Raw genomic sequence first — 19,998 nt, forward strand, 5'->3', positions numbered from 1 at the left:
TAGGAAGCTTTCCACTTGTGGAATCCTTTACAAAAAATTTCAAATTCCCAGAGATTGGTTGTACAGGAGAGGGGCAGAAGAGAAACAGTGCTACACATTTAAAATCCTGTACTGGCCTTGATTACAATGCATTCTACATACATTAACAGATAGCTCTCTCTGTCACTTATACTGGATTATGTCAAACAAATTCCTTAAAGTTCTAGATTGGACCTATTATTTGTGTCTTTGTCTCATGGATGCTCTATATGGTATCTTTTAAGCCTTTTGGTCCTCCTCTTGTATGACTTCCATTAACTTACTTTAGTGATGCTTATGTGATTTTTACTGCTGCATTCAGGTAATCTCACAATGCTTTGCCTTGCCTGCTACAGAAGCCATGTCTGCAGGCCTTCACACAAAAAGCAAAACATCAGTTACAGAGAAATGTCATTAAGTCCTTTCACTGCATCCTACAGGGTCAAAACACAACACCCAACCTCCCTTCTGAAACCTTCCCTTTTTTCTGTCCAGTCAGACACTCCTCCCAGCCACCCATACCACTATTCAAGTCCACAAGTAGTGCTGCTAAACTCATCATCCAAACCTGGTAACCCCCTGCTTTGGCAGCTCATCTGCTCATTGCCAATCCACATGACTCTTTCCTCTGGGTTGTCCAAACTGTCTTCTCAAGTCTTCCTTTTATCATGCTCAACTTTAACCCTTTCCTGTTGTTTTTGGTACTGATTTCTTGTCCTTTCAGTCTAGTTCTACCCTAGCAAAAGGCAGATTTTTCTACTTCTCTTCCTGTGCTTTCACACTGCCGCCCATGCTACCCCAGAAAAACCTTCCTTTTGCAACTCACTAACCCCGCCACTGAGTTCCTCTTCAAAAGCACGGCCTTCCCTAATGCATCCTGGTAACTCCAACCCAATAACAGAGGTAAGTAGTGAAGCCTACGGACATATTTTTTACCTGGTTGTTTCTGTTCTTTTTGTCCCAGATCCAGCCCACTGTTTGGGCTTAGTACCAATCATACATCTTGTTTCACTGTGTAACCCTCCATGGATGGGGCTGCCATTTTTCTGGTATATTTGTTTTCTCTCAGATGCATATACACACAAGATGGAATTTAAATAAAACCAAATCAGAAAAACCTCTTCATTGCCCTAATTTTGATAACCATTTTTGGAGGCAGCAAAGATTACACTGACAATGCATTTTTCCAGTCTTCACTTTAGAGGAGGGTTGTGAAAAGTTCCACTTGTTTAAAAATGGGCCCAAAATTGCCATCATCTTCCCCTCCTTCATTTCCATGAATCTGGCCTCACCCTCCAACTAAGAGATGTCAGTGAAAAGCTCATGCAACAGGAGTAAAGGTCTTGCAATATAGTGTGAGGAGCAGACAGACTTACTGAGTGGGCAGCAGAGCTGCGGCTCATTACTCTCACTGTCAGTGGAACAGCAAACACCATCAGACCTCTGCAGCCCCCCTCCTCATCCATCTCCCCACATAAGATCAAGGTTGCGTCTGTGATCCTGACAACAAAACCATGAGGTGACAAGCTATTACCTTCCCAGATTTGAAGCAAAAGAATGGATCAAGTCATGTTATCTTTGTCACAAAACTGCCAACAGAAAAGGTTTGAACACAAAGTCTTGTGTTCAAACTTTGAACCTGGGATGCTCAGCCCTCTCCTGCACACTTGACTTACACAAGAACTACAACATGTAATATTTCTGAAATTGCCAATTATTTCTTCTCAGATCTGTAAAAGTTTTGCCATAGACAGCTTTCAGTTCTGCACACTATTCAAGCAGAACATGCACCCAAAGAAAACCACAGAGCAAAACAGAGAATTCAGACAGGCCCCTACACCAACCCCCAGCAAATGCTACAAAACTTTAACAAGCTCAATGACCCCCTGACCTCTCACTCCAACAGGCACTAATCACCAAACCTCTCACCCTTTTCCTCTTTAACAATCTCTGCTCAGCAGGTGCCAAACAATCTTTTAAATTCAGAGTGGCTGCTTCTGATCCACAGGTGAAGTATATTACTTCTGTTTCACACCTGTGCCTTAAAACTATTTCCCTCTAGCCGTTTGCTCTAATAAATCACAGCCTCCTGCTAATCTGACTTCTTTCAAGCAGCAGAGACATCCGTGATTTCATTTCTGTATCAGATCAGTCTGTTCATCATGTTTCTCAGCCAAAAGCGGCATCAAAGACAAGTTGTTGGAGCTGTGTGAAACCAGACAGCTGCCAGTGAGATGATGAAGGAAGGAGGGTCTGGGGAAAGCTGCCTGATGTTGTGCCATGGAGAGGGAGCTGACGTTTGCTGGGTGGGTGAAAACCTCCAGCTGTTGGGGCTGTGTAAGGCTGCAGGAGTATTGATGCTTGTTTCCTAAAAAGGTATAACAGGTAATTGAAAATGCTGGCAGCAAGTCTGGGTGCAGTGCTGAAGGGTGGTCCCACAAGGACTGGCTAAGGATGGGCTTCCACAGGTGCCTCTTAAGAAAAAATGAGGGAGCATAAGAGATGTCAGTGAACAGCTCATGCACAGGAGTAAAGGTCTTGCACTATAACGTGAGGAGCAGACAGACTGAGTGGGCAGCAGAGCTGCGGCTCTTTGCTATTTGATCTCTCAGGTATCTTTTCCTAGTAGTAATGGGACTGATTAATAGCAGGATTCAAGATAACCCATTTGTGTTTCCTGTACCAAGGCATTTAGAGGCTAGAAGAGTGTTTTAGTAAAGATGTGTTTGAGCTACAATAGATAAAGGTTTTAAATTTACTCTGCTAGTTACATGGATCTCAACTTTTCATGTGGTTCATTGGAGACATCAGATAAAGCAGGACTACATCTACTGGGTTTTCTCATATGAAATTGTTAGTGCAAAATTTCTCTTTTCTTCTCCTTTATGTATACAAACTGCCTGTTTTAACGCATGTACTTCAAGACAGGGGCTCATGTCACAAGTTTTCTGTGCATAGCCTAAAGGTCTGGTAAAGTAAAAGGGTCTTTTCATAAAAGAGAATGAGCCCCAGCTGTGAAGCTTCAAATTTCAGCTCCTCTCCAAACTTCGATTTTTGCACTGGAGCTCACAATTCCTAAACAATGCTTTCCTATTTGGATGCTGTAAATTAACAGGTGGTCTGCTCTTTGAGACAGCTTTTTGTTTGTTTTGGTTTTGGCAGCTCAGTAGCTCTGATATTAGATGACAATTTAAGACCTTAGGTCTTCAAAACAGTGACCTTGTCTGTCACTTCGATACTGAAGAGTGAATGATTGTCATAAAATGAAGTAAAGCAATTGAAATACATTGTTAACAAGCAAGAGGCAAACTCTGTATCACCTTCCTGTGCTTGAAAGAAATATTCATTTTAGAGGAAGATGAATTTCAAATTTACTGTTCTAAAGTTTTAACCTTCTTTTGACAAATATTAATTCCTGACTGACAGGCCTTGCAAACTTCAGGAAAATAAAGTACCTAGTACTATTCTCAGTTTCAGTACCTACTGACAACATGTAACAACCCTGCACAATTAAGGTTGTGATTTGTTCTTTATTTTGCATTTTGGCTTTATTCTGCTAAGAAGAGAGCAACACAAGGAATCCATACTATCAGCTGACAGTCTCCTCAACTCATCCATCACGCTGTGTCGGCCAACACAAAATTAGTTACTCAATATCCTGTTTGCAGCACACAAGCCAAGTAGAAGGAAAAAGAAGTATTTACCAAAAACTCTTAAATGGCACTAAAGCCTTAACAAATGTTTACTTTTATAAACAACATCCAAACCAAACACTGAATTGTCTTTGGCATTTTTTAGATGCTGCACTCTCCAATAACCTCAGAATAGCTGAATGTGTGAAGTTTTAAGAAATATTAGGCAAAACACGTGTTTCAAATACTAAGCAGTACTTTCCTTGCAAAGATGGTTTTAAGCACTGCACTCAAATGGTTCATGCTTTTAAATCAGAGTAAAGAACCAAAAAAACTCCACAACTCACAACCCAAACAAAAAAACCCCCATGCAGACCTAGAAATCAACTGGTTTCAAATGCATTACTGAATTCAACACATCAGACTGCTCCTAAACAAGAAACTGGTTGATCATACTAATTGAAAAATAATTTCAAATGATAAATACACAGGTGACAGTTAAAAACTATTAATAGATTATTTGACAGGAAGCTGACTTTTAATTTCCTGAGTTTGAGAATCACAAACACATTTTTGTTCTGGGATCACAGAAGGTCTTCAGTAAGAAGATTCAGTATATTGCCCACCGTAAGCATTTTAATAAATCCCAGAGAATAGATCAACATGATTGTAATCCGATTATTTTTGACCTTCTGCCACTAGATGGTGTCCAGTTACATGAGCTGTAGCTACACCTGCATTAATCAAAAAACATCAGAATTGCTGAATGCTCACTTTCACAGCCTTTGCTGATAGTTTGGGTAAGCTATTTTTCCAGGGAGATTTGGCTTTTCAAGTCTTAGTTTTGATCTCTGTACAGTCTTCTGGACAGGGAATGATGCAGCCTTTGATGTGGATTCTTGCAGAAACAGAAGCAATGAACTACAGAGCACCTGACTGCAACCAAGGAAATGTGAGCCAGGGTTGAAGTAAAGCAAAATATACTTTTGAAAAATAGGGGCGAAAATTAAAAGGAGAAATGCAAAGGTGAGTCCAGAGAGGAAACACCACCACCACTGTCCAACAGAGCAAGCAACAAAGATTATAAAAAGCTAGTCTGAAATAAATTAAACCCTTCCTGTGTGCTGTGGAGCTTGGTATGTGGTCCTTTACCTCCCATTTGAGAGATACTGTAGAGCCATATTGTTGTGAGGAAAACTGCAAGAAGAGAGCACTGAGGAAATGTGGGATCCAGACACGAATAGATACTGGAAAAGAGTCTTTTCTTCTCTTCTACCCCATGAACAAACAGAAGGATAAATGGAAAACTCAGTTACTGCGGTTCTTCACTCTGTTCCCAGCTCTGCTAATAAATTAGGCACCAGGGGGTCGCAGCCATTCACTAGCAAGAAAACCGGGACATATTAACTCTTTACTTGCTGAATTAATACACTTTAAAGCTTTAATGTAGCAAGAGTGAAAACAATGTCTTCAATGCAAAAGAGGAAGAAGCAATTGAAGAGGAGTATTAAAGCTCATCTATGCAGAAATTTGCAGTAAAATGCCTAGAAAATGTGACTCAATTTAGTTGTACTGTTTGCATGGTAAGTCTCTGAAAGCAGAGTTTCATGCTGGAAAAACAACAAAACCCCTTACTTACCAGTGTCACAATAGATAATGAAGTGATTTAAAACTGAATTAGAAAAAGGAATTTGTTCAAGACCTTTAGTCAGCTTTAGTGATAGACAACATGAGGTGTTTAGAGATACCTATGCTGTTTATGAAGGAAGCAATTCAGTGATTAAACTCATTACTTCAGGGCTCTTTAGCTGTAACTAAGAGAGTTCTCTCTTTCAGCTCTTCCTCAGAGTGACACCTGCATGTCCAAGGACAAATTAGACTCTTGTTCTGTAAAACTATTACAAATCAGTGCACCCACCATGAGTAGACTTCCCTGACATCAGTCAGGTTATGTGCAGTCTTTCTCCTACAGACTTGGGGCTTGTAACTTCTCGTGTACTCTAAACCATTCAACAGCTGCCTGACAACCAGATTAATTAGTTTTTTCCTATAAAACACTAGAATTACAGCCATTTGAGTAGCTGTACGGGGATTGTGCAGCAAAGTAACAGGGCTGTGGGATCCAGACAATTGCAAACAGCTTAAAAAAACCCCAACCAACCAAACAAAAAAACCCCACCTTCTCTGATGCCCAATCTATTTTCCATTTGATGCAGCTGCAGCTGGATGCATCTTAGAGCTTCAAGCAGCACACCCATCCAAGATACAAAGAACAAAAGATTATTCTCTTGCACAACTCAGGGAAGCCTCTCAAACCAAGAAAATGGACTTGAAGCCTTTCCTTTTGGAATTAGTAATTTACCCAGGCACCTGAAATGCTGAATCAGAAATTCCTATAATTTACATGATAGCCGGCAATTTTGCATTAACAAAATGATACCTGATTTGTATACAACGCTACATGAAACTCCAGGATGACAAACTGCAGTTAGTTGGCTATTTAACTAATGACACTAATACAGTACTTAAAGTTTAAAACATTGTTTGTGTTATGGAACTTGAGGATATAACTTGACATCAAGGATTAAATTCTGTGACTTGCCTGAAGGCATATTGGACTCAGCTGTATTTTGCTGCTGAATGTTTTGGTATCTTGTGACTGCACTGACTTTCTTTTAAACATCTCATGAGCTCATGAGAGCAGTGGCAACTCAGAGCAAAACAAATGCAGAATCTGAAATACAGACAGATACAGAAAATAAAATATCTCATCTCTGACATTGACTTCTGTGACACGTAACAAGTTGCACATTCTCCAAAGCCATTATTATATTTCAGATTGTGATATTAGAATGATTATTTTGTTTGCATTCTGCTTTGTCAATAATTGAAGTGACAGAATCTTTAATTTAAATGTGTTTCACAAGGCTTCCTTTCCTGCAACAGCAATCCTGAGTCTTCACTTCAACATAATATAAATCAGTTAGACGCAAGTCCTTCTTGCCCTACTGCTCTTTTGAGAAAGCACTTAGCTACCCTCTGCTCCCATTTATAGCATGTATATTTTTTCAGAAATGTTTGAGGGCTGTGCTCCTGACACCAATCCTTCCCCACCCCAAAGGTAAGCTAAGTGTAAGAATCCAAAGTATCTGTAAACAGTTCTTCCTAAGAACTGCATTCACCATTGTCCACCCCAAGCATTAAAGTCAAAACCCTGGTCAGGTACCAAGACAATTACATTCATCTAGTCAGGACTCATAACACTCTGTCTGGAGTACATCTGCATAATTTTGGGCCCTCAGGACAGGAAAGATATTCACAAACTGGAGAAGGTCTACTGAAGACCACTAAAATGGTTAAGAGGGCTTAGATTACATGGCATATGAGGAAAGGGTGAAGCAAGTGCTGTCTTCTGCTACCTGGAGAAAGGATCTAGAGCCAAACCCTTCACATAGGTGCACAGGGAAAGGAAAAGGACAAGAAGCAGTGGTCACAAGTTGTGTCAATGGATATTCCCATTGGACTTGAGGACTTCAACACCAAAGTGGTTCTGTACTGAGAAGCTGTCCAGGTAGGCTGCAGCAAATATCTGTGGATATTTCAGAAGCTGACTGGATAAGGTCCTAAGCAATCCGCTCTTACATGGAAGTTGTCCCAGCTTTGAGCATTGGACTTGACACACTCCAAAGGTTTCTTCCAATCCAAATTTCTGTGTGAATTTTCTAAGAAGACATATAGTTAACATAAATTTGGGAAAAAAATACTATCATGTGTGTTTGTCTTTTTATTTGCCTTTCAGAGTCAAGGCCATGTGTCTAAGAGCTGAGGCTTTAAGAGAAAACATTGTTCTTGATAAAAATCTGTGAACAAACTCTTGTTGTATGTTCCTTAGCCACTGTACATTTGTTACTCATTAAAACAATGTCTTAAGTAGTTTTTTTTATATAAGAACATGCTCCTCCTCCCTTTTTGATTCTTCATTAAAGTAAAAATCAAGCTGAAAATGAAAATTATTAAAATTGCATAACTGCAGGAACATAAATTTGTCACAGCACTGGAGAACAAAAATGAGATAAATTTTCTTGCTCCACTAGTAATAAAATACTGTATCAGAACAAATGTATAATTTACAGAAGTTTTCACACCCTCATGTCATTTCTCACAGGCAGCCAGTCTAACAGACAGAACTAAGAAATGATCAAATAAATACGAGTACTGTCAACTTGTACTTGAAAAGTCTGGATGCCAGGGAACACCCAGTGAGGACTGAGCTTTCACAGGGAACACGTAAATCTTTGCCAGCACATCCTCTGAGAGAAACAATTTCCTCTTCTCTCTCTTAATCAATGGCTAACATTAAAAACACCTTTACCAGTTAAGTCCAGATTCTCAAGTTCACAAAATTAGTCAGTAAAATATACCAGATAGAGGAGTGTAGGTCACAGACAGCTAGGGTAAAGCACATGAAGACCACAGCCATCTGTCACTGCTGAAAGTTGCTCCTGCCATGACAGAGCATGGACACGTCTATCTGCAGAAGATACATCATGCCAGGGTTTTTTTGGCCCAGCACCAAATACATTTTACATAATTGACACAGAGGCCGTATCAGACTTCATGTTCTGACTTATTAGATGGGTGTAACACAGTAGAGCGTCTGGTAGTCATGCTAGGATTTAGGCTGAAACAACTGTCAAACAAAACCCATTGGTTCTGTAAGTTTAGGTCAGCTAAAAATGTCAGTGTGGCATATCAGCGTGACAGTTGAGTTAAAAGGCTTATAAGCACAGAAACTGATTGCAGCACATCAGTCTTCCACTGTTTTGAAGAAATCAGTGTCATGGTTGCATTGTCACTTGGCAGTCAAGAGCCTAGGAGGATATTCTGTCTGGAAAAGAATGAAATTAGCTGCGTGGTTTGCCATTTCTCCATTTGGGTACGGTTGAAAGGCCAACAGGCTGCTGAGATAAATGATTAATTACAATGCAATCACTTAAAAATACATGAGATACATTTGCTCGAAGGTTAATAACCACTAAGACAGCCTGTAAATACAATGGAAGGGAAAAAAAAAAATCTCATGCTTACAAATGTGTCATCAGGGACCTTTGGATTCAATCTGCTGGATAGGTTTAGCAGTTTAATAGTAGACTGGTGCTTTGCTTGTGTTTATTATTAAGGAGACCCGTGTGACACACTCAGTGTACAGCTGATGTGCACAGCAAGTCATAGCCAGAGTATCTAGTCCTGAAGAGGTGGTGCAGGTGGGAATCAGAATCTGGATAGTACCAATTTGGGAGAGCAGCTGTGCCATGAAATGCCAGCAGTCGCTCACCAGGGTACCTGGGGCTGTCTCAGGAATGAGGGAAGCCATCCTTGGCAGCATGCCCTCTTTCTGGTAGGAAGCTGGATGGACTGTGTTATTACTCTCTTCTGGCTTATCTGCTTAATTCTCTTATCTGCGTAAAGCACGGAAGAGTGGTGGGAAGAACAAAAACCTCACACTCTTGGGTTTTGTCATCAAATAGAATTGGATCTGGGCTCCCACAGTTTATCCCACAATGCCTGAAGAGAGATCTGTGTTCAGTGGGATATTCTTGTTCTAGTGAAAAGAAACTGGAAGGGTTTCCAAAGTCCACTGTAACTCAGTAACTCTGCACCTCAGTCTCCCTTACCCTATCCCCAAAAAGAACGGTTCTACAACCACCATGCTAATTGCTCCCCCAGCCTCCCAAACTTCACACACATCTGCACCTGCAGCCATCTTCTTCCTCTTCAGCTGCTTTCCAGCACAATTCCCTTATCCATAAGCCTACACGCAGCTCCTGGGGAGATGTCCACTGCCATCTCCAATGCTGCTGTACAAGTTATTGGAGCAGATCCACAGATGCCACTTGGCATGCCCCAGCAACACCTGCACAGGAGGACCCTTCCCTCACCTTGAAGGCCTTGCACCAGGCAGTACACCCCATCGGGTAGGAAACACTGCCTGCCCAGGGTGAGCACCACCACCACACACCGAAGGGACTCTGGTGAATCCTTAAGACACAGAAGCCAAAGGCTGAAATACGCCACCCTGACTACTCGTGGGAATGGCAGTCTGTCTCCATTCATTCACCAACTCAAGAATCCTTCTGGAAACAAAAGAAGAGCATTAAGTTACTGCAGCCCCATCTGCTTTCCACAAAGCAGCAGGGAAGCCCACTCACTGCATTCCACTGGCTGCTGAGCCTTTTGTTAGTCAAGCAAAGCTTCAGTGTCATCAACATGTACATGTGCAGAGCACAATATACTCATCTTTCACCTATTTTACTGACATGCTGTCCTAAACTTATTTATAAGATAAAGGACAGATTTCAAGTGGAGTAGAATTTAAACAAAGGGGGTGATTCAATCATTTAATGAACAAACTGCTGTCAGATTCCCAGCTGGGAACTTGGGTTCTGGAGGTAATATTTATTAATAGTTCTTACACACAGGCCAGGCAGGGGGCTTCTCACAACTGTAGTCTCTATAGCCACACATGTTCACAACCTGTTTGCTTGGTTTTGTTGTTCTTTGGTTTTTTTGTTGTTGTTTTTTTTCCCAGCAAGATCTCCAAGCAATATACACTATGAAATACTACACAAAAAACAGTTCGCATTTAACCATAGGTTAAACTGATGCATTGTGACACTGCCATTGAGGGGCCATTATCCTCTAGTAATCATCTGTCATTCTTAGTTATAAGCCTGTAAATTAAAAATCTAATATGTTGTGACAAAACTGTGCAATTGGAGAACTGCAGAGTAAGCAGTTTGCCAACTGGGAAGAACACTGGACAGGACTCTGCGTTTCACAAAACCACACTAGATTTTCACCATGAGAGTTCTTTACAGGTTAAAAACTGAGTAAAGTTGGGCTTTTCAAACACCCTTCAGATGGAAAGGTGGCTTTAAGTCATTGGGAAGCCAGTACTCCTATCAGCAGATTTCACTTTTTTGCAATTTACTACATCATTGATAAACATCACTAATGGTCTTAACCTGAAACATTTTTGTGTGCTGGAAGATATGAATGGAAGCATTTAAGAAAACATTTAACTTACCTCTGAATAAATCTAAGTGGTATTTTGTCTACTGTTTAACCATTGAAACAGTTGTTCTCCTTTCCTGGAAAACCTGGGAATCTACTATTTTTTTGGTAGCAAAAAAGGTGAACTGCAGTTGCATCGAATCTTTTCTTCAACAACCACAGCACCAGACACTGACATTACTACCAGGCCCAGCCTATTACAACAATTAAAAATATATTAATAATGAAATAAAACATCTCCCCATTTCCGTTACCTTTTTAACCCAAAACACAATGTAAAAACGTATCTGAATGTTCTTCCTCCTGAGCAAGAGTACAACAGTCAGATACTAACAAGCAAGTCAGGAAAAGGATTGGGCAGATGAATTAGACCCAGGTCAGCATGAGAAAACCCTGTGTTATAAAAAGATGGCATCAACTCCCTAGGGTTAGAAGAAGGAAACAATAAATTCACATTTTTATCATTCACAATACTTGTGAACATTTAACTGACAAAATATGATAGGCACAAGACAGACACCCTGACATAGATAAAGGCAAATCTTATCAGAGGATGAGATTCCTGACCAAGCTGTGATTAAAATAAGGAACACCACAGATCATTTTAGAAGCCAAAGATTTAGCAAGACTCAATGAGGAAGCAAATATGTATAGGAATAAAGAACTCCAGAGTGTCAGGAACCAGAGCACTCCCACCACTAGCAGCTTAGCTGGCTGTTCAAGGCCAGTCAGACGATAGAAGGTATGAAGAAAACTTGAAGGAACTTCAACAGAGGCTCTTCCTCAAACAGCTCTGCTGGGAGGCCTCAGTCAGGACAGCCCTCTTGCCCTTCAAGGCTGCTTTAAAACTGAGGCTCTTGCTCTGGTCCTTGCCTGAGCTGTGCCACAGCCATGGACCCCATTGGTACAGGCCCTGGACAACTTCTCAGCTTGACTGCAGGCCTGCTTCACCACCCTTGAGTTGCCTGGCAATCAGTGATCCTAGTCACTGTGTCCAGACCCGATCTTGACCCCAACTCGACTTCCAAACTTGACTTTGGACATAGCCAGTCAGAACAGATTTGCTGGGTGGTTTGGCCCTGACTACCCTCATCAGCACTGTCTGCCTCACCTGGGGTATGGTGGGACTGGTCCCCTGCTGGTGAAGCCACTGCTTCTGCTGGCCTTGTTTGTCATGCTCAGTACCTGGTCTCCTTTCCCAAAGGGTACAGCTTTGCCATTGCTTGTCTCTGACACAGAGCTCCAACAGCTGAAGCCAGCAACAACAGTTTGTTGGGAAACAAAACCTAATGTTGGAGCTTTTAAACACTTCCTCACTTTTAGGTACTCAAATGCTGAAGGTTGCTTCGAAGTTTTGCGAACTGCCACACCTACAGTGCTGGCACATATCTGCTGAAGCTTCCCCTCATCTAGTGCTAGCTACTGTCAGATGTGATACCAGAGTTAAGAGAGTCACTCAGTCCAAGAACTCAGTCCATGGTAATATCGTCTATCTCTTTGTCCAACAGGCTATATAGAAGTTCACTTATTAACACTAGAACATCTGCTGAGGTCTATTTTCCTTGACATCTTCATCACTGCTTATTGATCAGCACTGAATTAGCTGACTGGGGATTAGTAAATTAGTAATTGTCACAATGCACAAAGAAGAATATTGTGTTGGTCCAAGTATAAAGTATAAATCATCAGTTTTAAAGGATCAGAATTTAAAAAAATAAAAATCAAAGCATACAGTAAAGAACAAACTAAAGGCCAAATTCCCTCCAGTTCCACGTGTAGTTCCCAGCATGGACCAACACCAATCTCCTCCTGTAACTCCACACACCACCCCTTAGATTCCAGTAGCTCTCCTTGCTGCCTCACTGCCCACTTTTCCAATGGCTCACTTGACAGGCATGCTCTTCTCCAGCTGTCCATCTACACAATGTCAGAGAACTTTTGCCACCCGCCGAGACACTGACATGCTGCAGCTGTAAAAGTTGAAGAGTTTAAATCTCACCAGATATGAGAGTTAGCTAAAACCCAGAAATCAACAGCAAGAGATTTGAGACACCATATATCACTTCCTTCTGTAGGCATGACTTTCTTTTTTATAGAAAATAAAAACAAAAAAATTTTATTTACTGTACTGTAGGTACCTGTACAGAGTGTAAACTTTAATATTTCACCAGATAAGTGAATAATTCTGGAGAAAGAGTTATCAAGCACCTTCATTTGAACACATTTTTGATATTTACAGTGAGACATACCTGATTAAGTGTATGAATAAAATGAATTAAAAGTTATAAAAAGTTATACAAAAAATATTTTATATGTTTATATGCTTTGTTATTTTATGATAAATATAGAATTAAAGAGGAACATGTCACACATCTAAGACTCAGAATTGGCTCTGTTTAAAACTGTTACTGTTGTTCTGAAGAGGGAGTGAGGAAATGGGGATGTTATAATAGCTTACTGCTGTGATCGTAACTTTGTGAAATGTGCTCTGGCAGAAGCCTCACGAGCCCCGTTTTGCTCTGCTGCTGCAGGTTGACTTGCGGGTACGCTTCCTTCCTAACACACCATGTGGAAGCCAAGCTTCGCTCCCAGATTTGTACAGCTAATTTAACATGAGAACATGCATTTTTATTTTTCCTCCCAGCCCCAAACTTACTGGTGATGATGAAAATATCAACTTTGCTTTGATTTTCAGCATACTTTTTTTTGCTGTTACTGAACACTGGCACACAAAGAGACATCACGATTTCTTTTAAGCACCAAGACACAGGTGACCTTTCTGGACATCAGATTTTTAACTGTCATTGTTTCTCATCATCTATAAAAGAGAATGGCGTGGTTTGCTAAAGAAGAAAGATTGTTAAGATAGAATTTAAAGACCACTTTCAGGCTTATAGAATCAAACACAGAAATATTATTTTAAAAGGTCTCAGGAGACAAATATTACCACATGTATCTGTAAAACCAGATGCCTCCAAATGAATCAACATCCATTCTTTGATGGACTATCATCAACTGAGATCTATATCTAAAGTTTTGTTTAGTGGATTTTAGGAAACAACTTGGGAATCCACCTCAGACACAAGAAAACACATCTCTTAAAATCCACCAAAACCTTCAAATCCATCCACTAAGCAGTGCTGATTATCTGTACAGAATCATGTGGTGTGGGAAAGGATCACATGAGCTGGGTGAGAACTACCCTCACAGCACATGGATAAAGTATTTCCATAATACAAGAGTCAAAAGTTGAGATTCAAGTTCTGGAAGTGGAAAGACTGGAAGTGGGAAGGAATGCAGTTAGGCATTAAATCTGTGATATTACTGGGTGTTCCCACCCACATCTATTTATCTTTGGCACCCCTGGTTTCTTCTCAGCTAGAGTTATGGCCCAGACACATAAATGCTTGCCTAAGTGTGCAGATAACTGCTGCATACTCTAAGGTACAACCCAAACTCAGGATTTGAGTTGAGCCATTCTCTTTGTTCGATATTTGTTACTTTAATTTTACCAAGATACATGTCCTGCTAGCCCAGCACAGGTGCAACTAAGGCCTCCACATTTACCTTTAAAAGCAAGGAGGTAACATTACAAGAAACAAGATGCAGTTGAACCCAACCTGGGCAGCTCTGTCTTGCCTAACTGCTATAGAACAGTCACTGCCATTGTGTGTGCCTGCATGTGCGCATTGTGGCTTGCTGTCACCAACACGGAGCACTTATCTTTAGGGTCTGATTGTGTTGATAGGAATGAATTGTTTACAGCACATTTCCAAAAGCTGTCTGCTGCTCTAAAGCTTATTTTAATGTTCAGTTTCTTTCTATACAATCCACTCCAACTGTGTTGTCAGGGCAGCGGCAAGAACGGCCTCCGGGGGTAGCCAAGCAGAGGTGAGTACAACCACCATTATTCACTGTACAGTAGTTATGTCCTGAAAAAGAACAGAGATGGAAAATATTAGAGAAAAACAAAAGCAAAACCACAATAAAATCCAAAACACATACATACAGAAGAAGTGCAGATTTCATGACTACATTAAAAAAACAAGCCATAATGAGATTGAGAGTTAAAGAAAATTATGCTTTGGGGAGATAAGAGTCAACATATCCTTATGCCAGCTTCTGATATTCACCTCGAAGATCGAGATACTGGGACAGAGCAGGAGTGGCAACATGAGAAAACTGGGCTGTTCCTGAAACGTCCCTCATAAACTGTCCAAGTGGTCACAGACCTTAGAATCGAAGAGACAGTGAGTGCAGAAATACAGAAAGTGCAACGGGAGGACAAAGTCCAAAATGCTACAGGACATCATCCCTGAATACCACAGACTGTAAAAACATGGAGGAATGACCCATGGAAACAAAAAAAAAGGGTGAGTGAGGAGGAGCGTGTTAATGTTGAAGGGGGAAAAGAAAGAGAAGACAGTGCCAGAAGCAGCAGATCTGAGGGGAGAGGCATCTGTCTCAGAAAAACACTTGAAACAGACATAGGATGAGAAAGAAATGATAGCCAGGTTCTGAATATTATAAACACAAGCATTTACTCAGAGCACACAATGTTGTTTTGTTTTACTCTGTCTACCAAAACAGAACCATGAATTAACCAGTAATAACCACATAACTATTTTCTTAATTATGACATTTACATGCATTTTTAAGCTCTGAATCAAGCTTTCAATGAAAATAAATTATGTTTTTTACTATATATATATATATATAGAATAATCTGAACAGAAACTATCTTAGGGTTTTTTTTAGGCCTAAGTAAAAACCCCACATCTCCTATAATTTCTGCCATGTTGCAATTATAAAAAGTGAACTCTTCTTCCAACTGTGATTTGCTAAGAACAACATAACTGAACAGTGACATTGCTTCCCAAAGAAGAAATCGTTATTTCAGTCTATCAGCTTCCTCTCTTCTAAGCTTAACAAGGGGCTTTTCAATAATATATCCAAAAAACTTAATATTCAACTGAGCAGAAAGACCAGCTCAGGCACTCTTATCACCTGCTGTTTTCTGAACATTCCCTTTTTAAAAAAAAACACTGGATCTCATTAAGGACATCTGGAAGACCATGATATTCCTGTAGTTTAAAAAAATAAGTAAATAAAGTTGTAGCCATGAATATAGTATTCAATTTAGATGATGACAACACAGCAGTTTTTGCCATGTCAGATCCTCATCTTGATCATACATTTGTCCTTTCATAATGGACAGAACAGGCGCCTTCTTCCCTCCCTATTCTGGTTTCATATGGCAACCACAACAACTGCTTTAAAAAAAAAAAATAGGTGGCTTTCAGTTTCTTTGTGAATGGAAATCTAAGCACTAACCAGTTCTTCACTAACTACCTACACTGGTTGGCAGCCTGTCAGTTGGAGCTGCTACTAAGTTCATTTATATGCTAAGGTGCTGCACAGCTGTAAAAACTTGAAAATCACATCTGGATTACCTCCTGGGCACTGAGCAAAGGCTGTCGTGATTCCATAGAGACGGGAGCGCTTGTGAGGCTGGAAGTTATCGTTTTCTATTGAAATTGTGCGATCCACTGCTACAACAGCATCCCTGCCATATGCAGAAGAGAACACACAGAAGTGAGAGGAAGGTGGAAGTACAAGGGAAAATAAACCAAAATGAACAAACAAAGGGGAATAAATCTGAAGCTGCTTCTTTTTTACAATTAGGAAACAATGCCAGAAGCAAAATACTCCAAGACTTCATCTTTCCTGGGCAACTCCAATATGTCATAGCCTGCATTCTAGGTAGCTAAGAAATTTAGCAGGGAGCCTACATTTTGAAGGTACTTCCAAGACAGGACAATGTCGCTCTACAGGAAGGCAGTCAACTGCTAGACCTGTAACACAGTGTTTCCCATTTATGCAAGCCTATTCTAGAATAGCATTTCCCAGCTGTTAGGTTCTAGCTTGGAAATCCTTACATACATAAATAGCTCTTCCTGCTGCCGCTGATGCAGTCATTTGTGCAAGAGTTTGAAGACAGAGCCCACACAACCATGTACATCAAGGAAAAATAAATGTTTAAAAATGTGTGGACTAGATTTTTTTTTCTGAAAAATATAGTTTAAACTCTAAAGTCTTGATCGTATGTCAATATTTTAGATAATTTGCAACACAGAAAGTGTAAATAAGACAGTAAAATTGTTATTTTTCTTATTTCTGGTTAAATGTTTAGATAATAAAAGGCATAGAAAGCCACAAGTAATTAATTTCTGCTCACTACAATGCAGCAAGAACAACCACAAAGGAAACATGTCAGCTCCCACTCCTTTCCCAAAAATGTTCAGTGCTAAAAGCATTTTCTTAGAGGACAAATCACTATGATGAAAGTGAAAACTCAGTTAACTGGCAACATCAATAGGTCAAATCTACAGATCCACTCCACCCTGCATCAGCTACTGCCAGGAGACCAAACAAACAGGACTGTGTGAGAGGTCAGACATGAGAAATGCAGTGTATACTTCAGTTTCTACCAGGGAGAAGAACAGATTAAAGCACTCCATTATTTCTTTAGCAGATAACATACCTTCTCCAGTCTGTGTAGTATAAATTCTTCCCATAGCTTGTAACACTAAAAGGATACTGAATTCCTTCAACAATCTTTCGACGACCAAGCTGATTAGGGTTCATGCACTCCAGCCTCTTGGTACCTGGGTGTAGCAAAACAATTAAGCCTTTGAACCAGGGCAAGAGAGCTCTCATGAGGGATGAAGGCCAAGTGTAAGCATGCAAGCATGAACAGTGTAAAACTTCCTGAAAGTCTTGCAGTATGCTGCTTAGCCAAAGCCAACCTCCATCCACATCTCTGCATGTGTCAAAGATGGGATGGAGAAGTACTTTGGTGCTAATGCTAGTCAGCACCTAACTTACAGGAACACACGTGTCTAGTGCAGCCATGGCCGATGCTCACAAGCTGATATTCATGCTACAGAGACCAGCATCCTCAGGCTGGTGTGGAAGGTGACAGAAGGTCTCCTCCATTCTGGAGGGATTCTTCAACCACTAACCAGTTCCACCTCCTCTGGAAGGCATTTTTGTGGTTAGTTTGGTAAGCTCATTCCCAAAATCCTTGCTGGGTTTTGGCCATGAAGACAAGACTGCAGGAAGAACATCTGACTTGTAGATGTAGATAAGGGTGCAAAAAGGTCTCACTGTAAAACTACTACACACATTGGGAACACTGCCAGTGAGTGTAAACACCTCCAGGTTTCTCTTAAGTACTGGGTTCCAAAATTAAGGAAAAAGGAAAAGAGAAAAATACAAGAACAAGAGAGGAGGGGGAGAGGGAGAGTGAGATATATTTAAAGGCTGGAGAAAGTGTCTTACAGTAAAAAAAAAGAGTGCTCGATCTTTTTAGTTTATTAAAAACTTGAAAGGTGAATTTAAGTGTCAAAGCACCTCCACAGGAGGAGATCACTGACAGAGTCTACAGGGAGAAGGACAGCAAGATGAAAAAAAAAAATTCAAATGAGAATTAAAAGCACACTGTTTTTTCTTTACTGGTAAGACACTAGCACCAAACTAACAATGGGTCAGCGGCAGAACCTTCATGATTCATGTCTTGATTTTTAAATGCAGCACAAACTGCTTTTTCAAGACTTGCTTCCGTCAAATATAAGCCAAACTTCGCCTAAGATTACAGGCCTTAGAACAATAGTGCCAGGATGACATTCTTTAGAGCCAGATTAGAGGAATCCATGTTTTTTTCTGGTCTTAAGACTCTCAACTTCTTCTACAAAGGCCTAAGCACTATTTAAAGAGACAGCCACATACAAGACACACAGATATAAACCTGTTGCATTCCCAGAAAGTTTAGTGATTAAAATTGAAATCTCAGCTTGCATACAGTCTCATATGAATGCTACAGTCATAGTAACAACAAATAAACAGAGATTATTAAAGGCAATAAAGAAAGGCATGAAGTCTAAGATGCAGCCCAAAGAGCTAAACATTAATTGCCTGTGCATAATTTCAGGATTGGACATAGTTATTCTGCTACTCTTATGAAGAAAGATTATAGCATCTTTTTACCTGCATCTACCCAGCACAGCATTGAGGAATAAGGATCAAATGTCAGCCCATTTGGTAACCCAAGATCATCTTTAACAAGAATTCTTCTGTTTGTGCCATCCATGTATGAGGTTTCAATTTTAGGAGCTTCTCTGTTCCAGTCAGTCCAGTACAAGTTTCTTAAGAGGAGGAAAAAGGCAAGAATTAAGACAGTGACTGATCTCAAATGATTGCTGTAATTAAGGAAAATGCTAAGGACACAAGAGTAACACACACACCTCCTAAATCTTAATGTTTGGACATGGTGATCTTAAAAGTATTTTCCAACCTAAACAATTCTATGATTCTAAATCCTTTAAATAAATAAAGATCACATTGCCCTTTGACACAGAAATAACAAAAATACAGTAAAGATGTAGTAAATGTTATACTTCCATTAAAAACAAAAAGAGCAAGCACACATGTGAGAAGAAATGCTTTCTCTACGTTGTTTAGGTTCTGTGCAAGATACCAGGCAAAAAGACCTCTGTTTCAACAGTTCTGAGGACCATTCAAATTGTTTGTCTACAACTCCCCTCCTCACCACCCATCATGCCTGCTCAAGCTAAGCAGCAAGAGGCTTTGACATCCGTTTGTGGGATTCATTCAAAGCTACATTTTGCTTTTCAGCGCACAAAATACGAAACATACAATGGAATCAGAGTAGCTTATGGTCAAGGGAGAACCCCAGAGAGGACCATTAATTCACTGATGCTTTATTATTAACAGTCACTTGTCAGTAGTGTGTTTTTCCTTGGATGCACTTTCTGTGGCTGAGAATTTACATGGCCCTTCAAGGCAAGCATCTTTGTTGTTTGCTCCTTAATGCACATGTACACACACACAAAATCTACTAGGAGACAGAAGTCTGTGCTGCTTGACCTGAATCCAGAGCCCTGGGCTCCCCCCGATTCTGCCTGTGGCATTCTGCACAGAACAGAGGTCTCTCCTCAGTCTGATTATGGCTGTGCCTCTCCCCTTATCTCACACTAGAGATGTACATCCACAGCTGCTTTCATCCTGCTATTACGTTAAAGACGTAGAGAAGTCAATACCCTCACTTTTTCATTTAATTTTTCATCATTCAAATTTCATTAATCACACGCATTCTTTTATCACTACAAACCCTGTTTGCAAACATCCGGAAGGAGGATGCATCTTCCAAAGAACTCTCCCTGAGCAATATAGTACTTTCATTCATTAATGA

The 19,998-nt window shown here is 40.3% G+C and overlaps 1 protein-coding gene across 1 annotated transcript in view; it reads right to left on the reverse strand.

Annotated features, from left to right (window-relative positions):
- Positions 1 to 12,806: 12,806 nt before the first annotated feature.
- NID1 (nidogen 1) overlaps positions 12,807 to 19,998 on the reverse strand; it is a 48,646-nt gene continuing 41,454 nt past the window's right edge. The window contains exons 17-20 of the mRNA XM_065059756.1: positions 18,774 to 18,931; positions 17,269 to 17,392; positions 16,178 to 16,290; positions 12,807 to 14,656 (exon numbers count right to left, since the gene is read on the reverse strand). Of these exons, the coding sequence (XP_064915828.1) occupies positions 14,535 to 14,656; positions 16,178 to 16,290; positions 17,269 to 17,392; positions 18,774 to 18,931 (517 nt within the window). The 3' untranslated portion in view covers positions 12,807 to 14,534. The remainder of the gene's footprint in view (positions 14,657 to 16,177; positions 16,291 to 17,268; positions 17,393 to 18,773; positions 18,932 to 19,998) is intronic.

Source organism: Columba livia, chromosome 3, assembly GCF_036013475.1.
Source record: "Columba livia isolate bColLiv1 breed racing homer chromosome 3, bColLiv1.pat.W.v2, whole genome shotgun sequence".
Classification (NCBI taxonomy): domain Eukaryota; kingdom Metazoa; phylum Chordata; class Aves; order Columbiformes; family Columbidae; genus Columba; species Columba livia.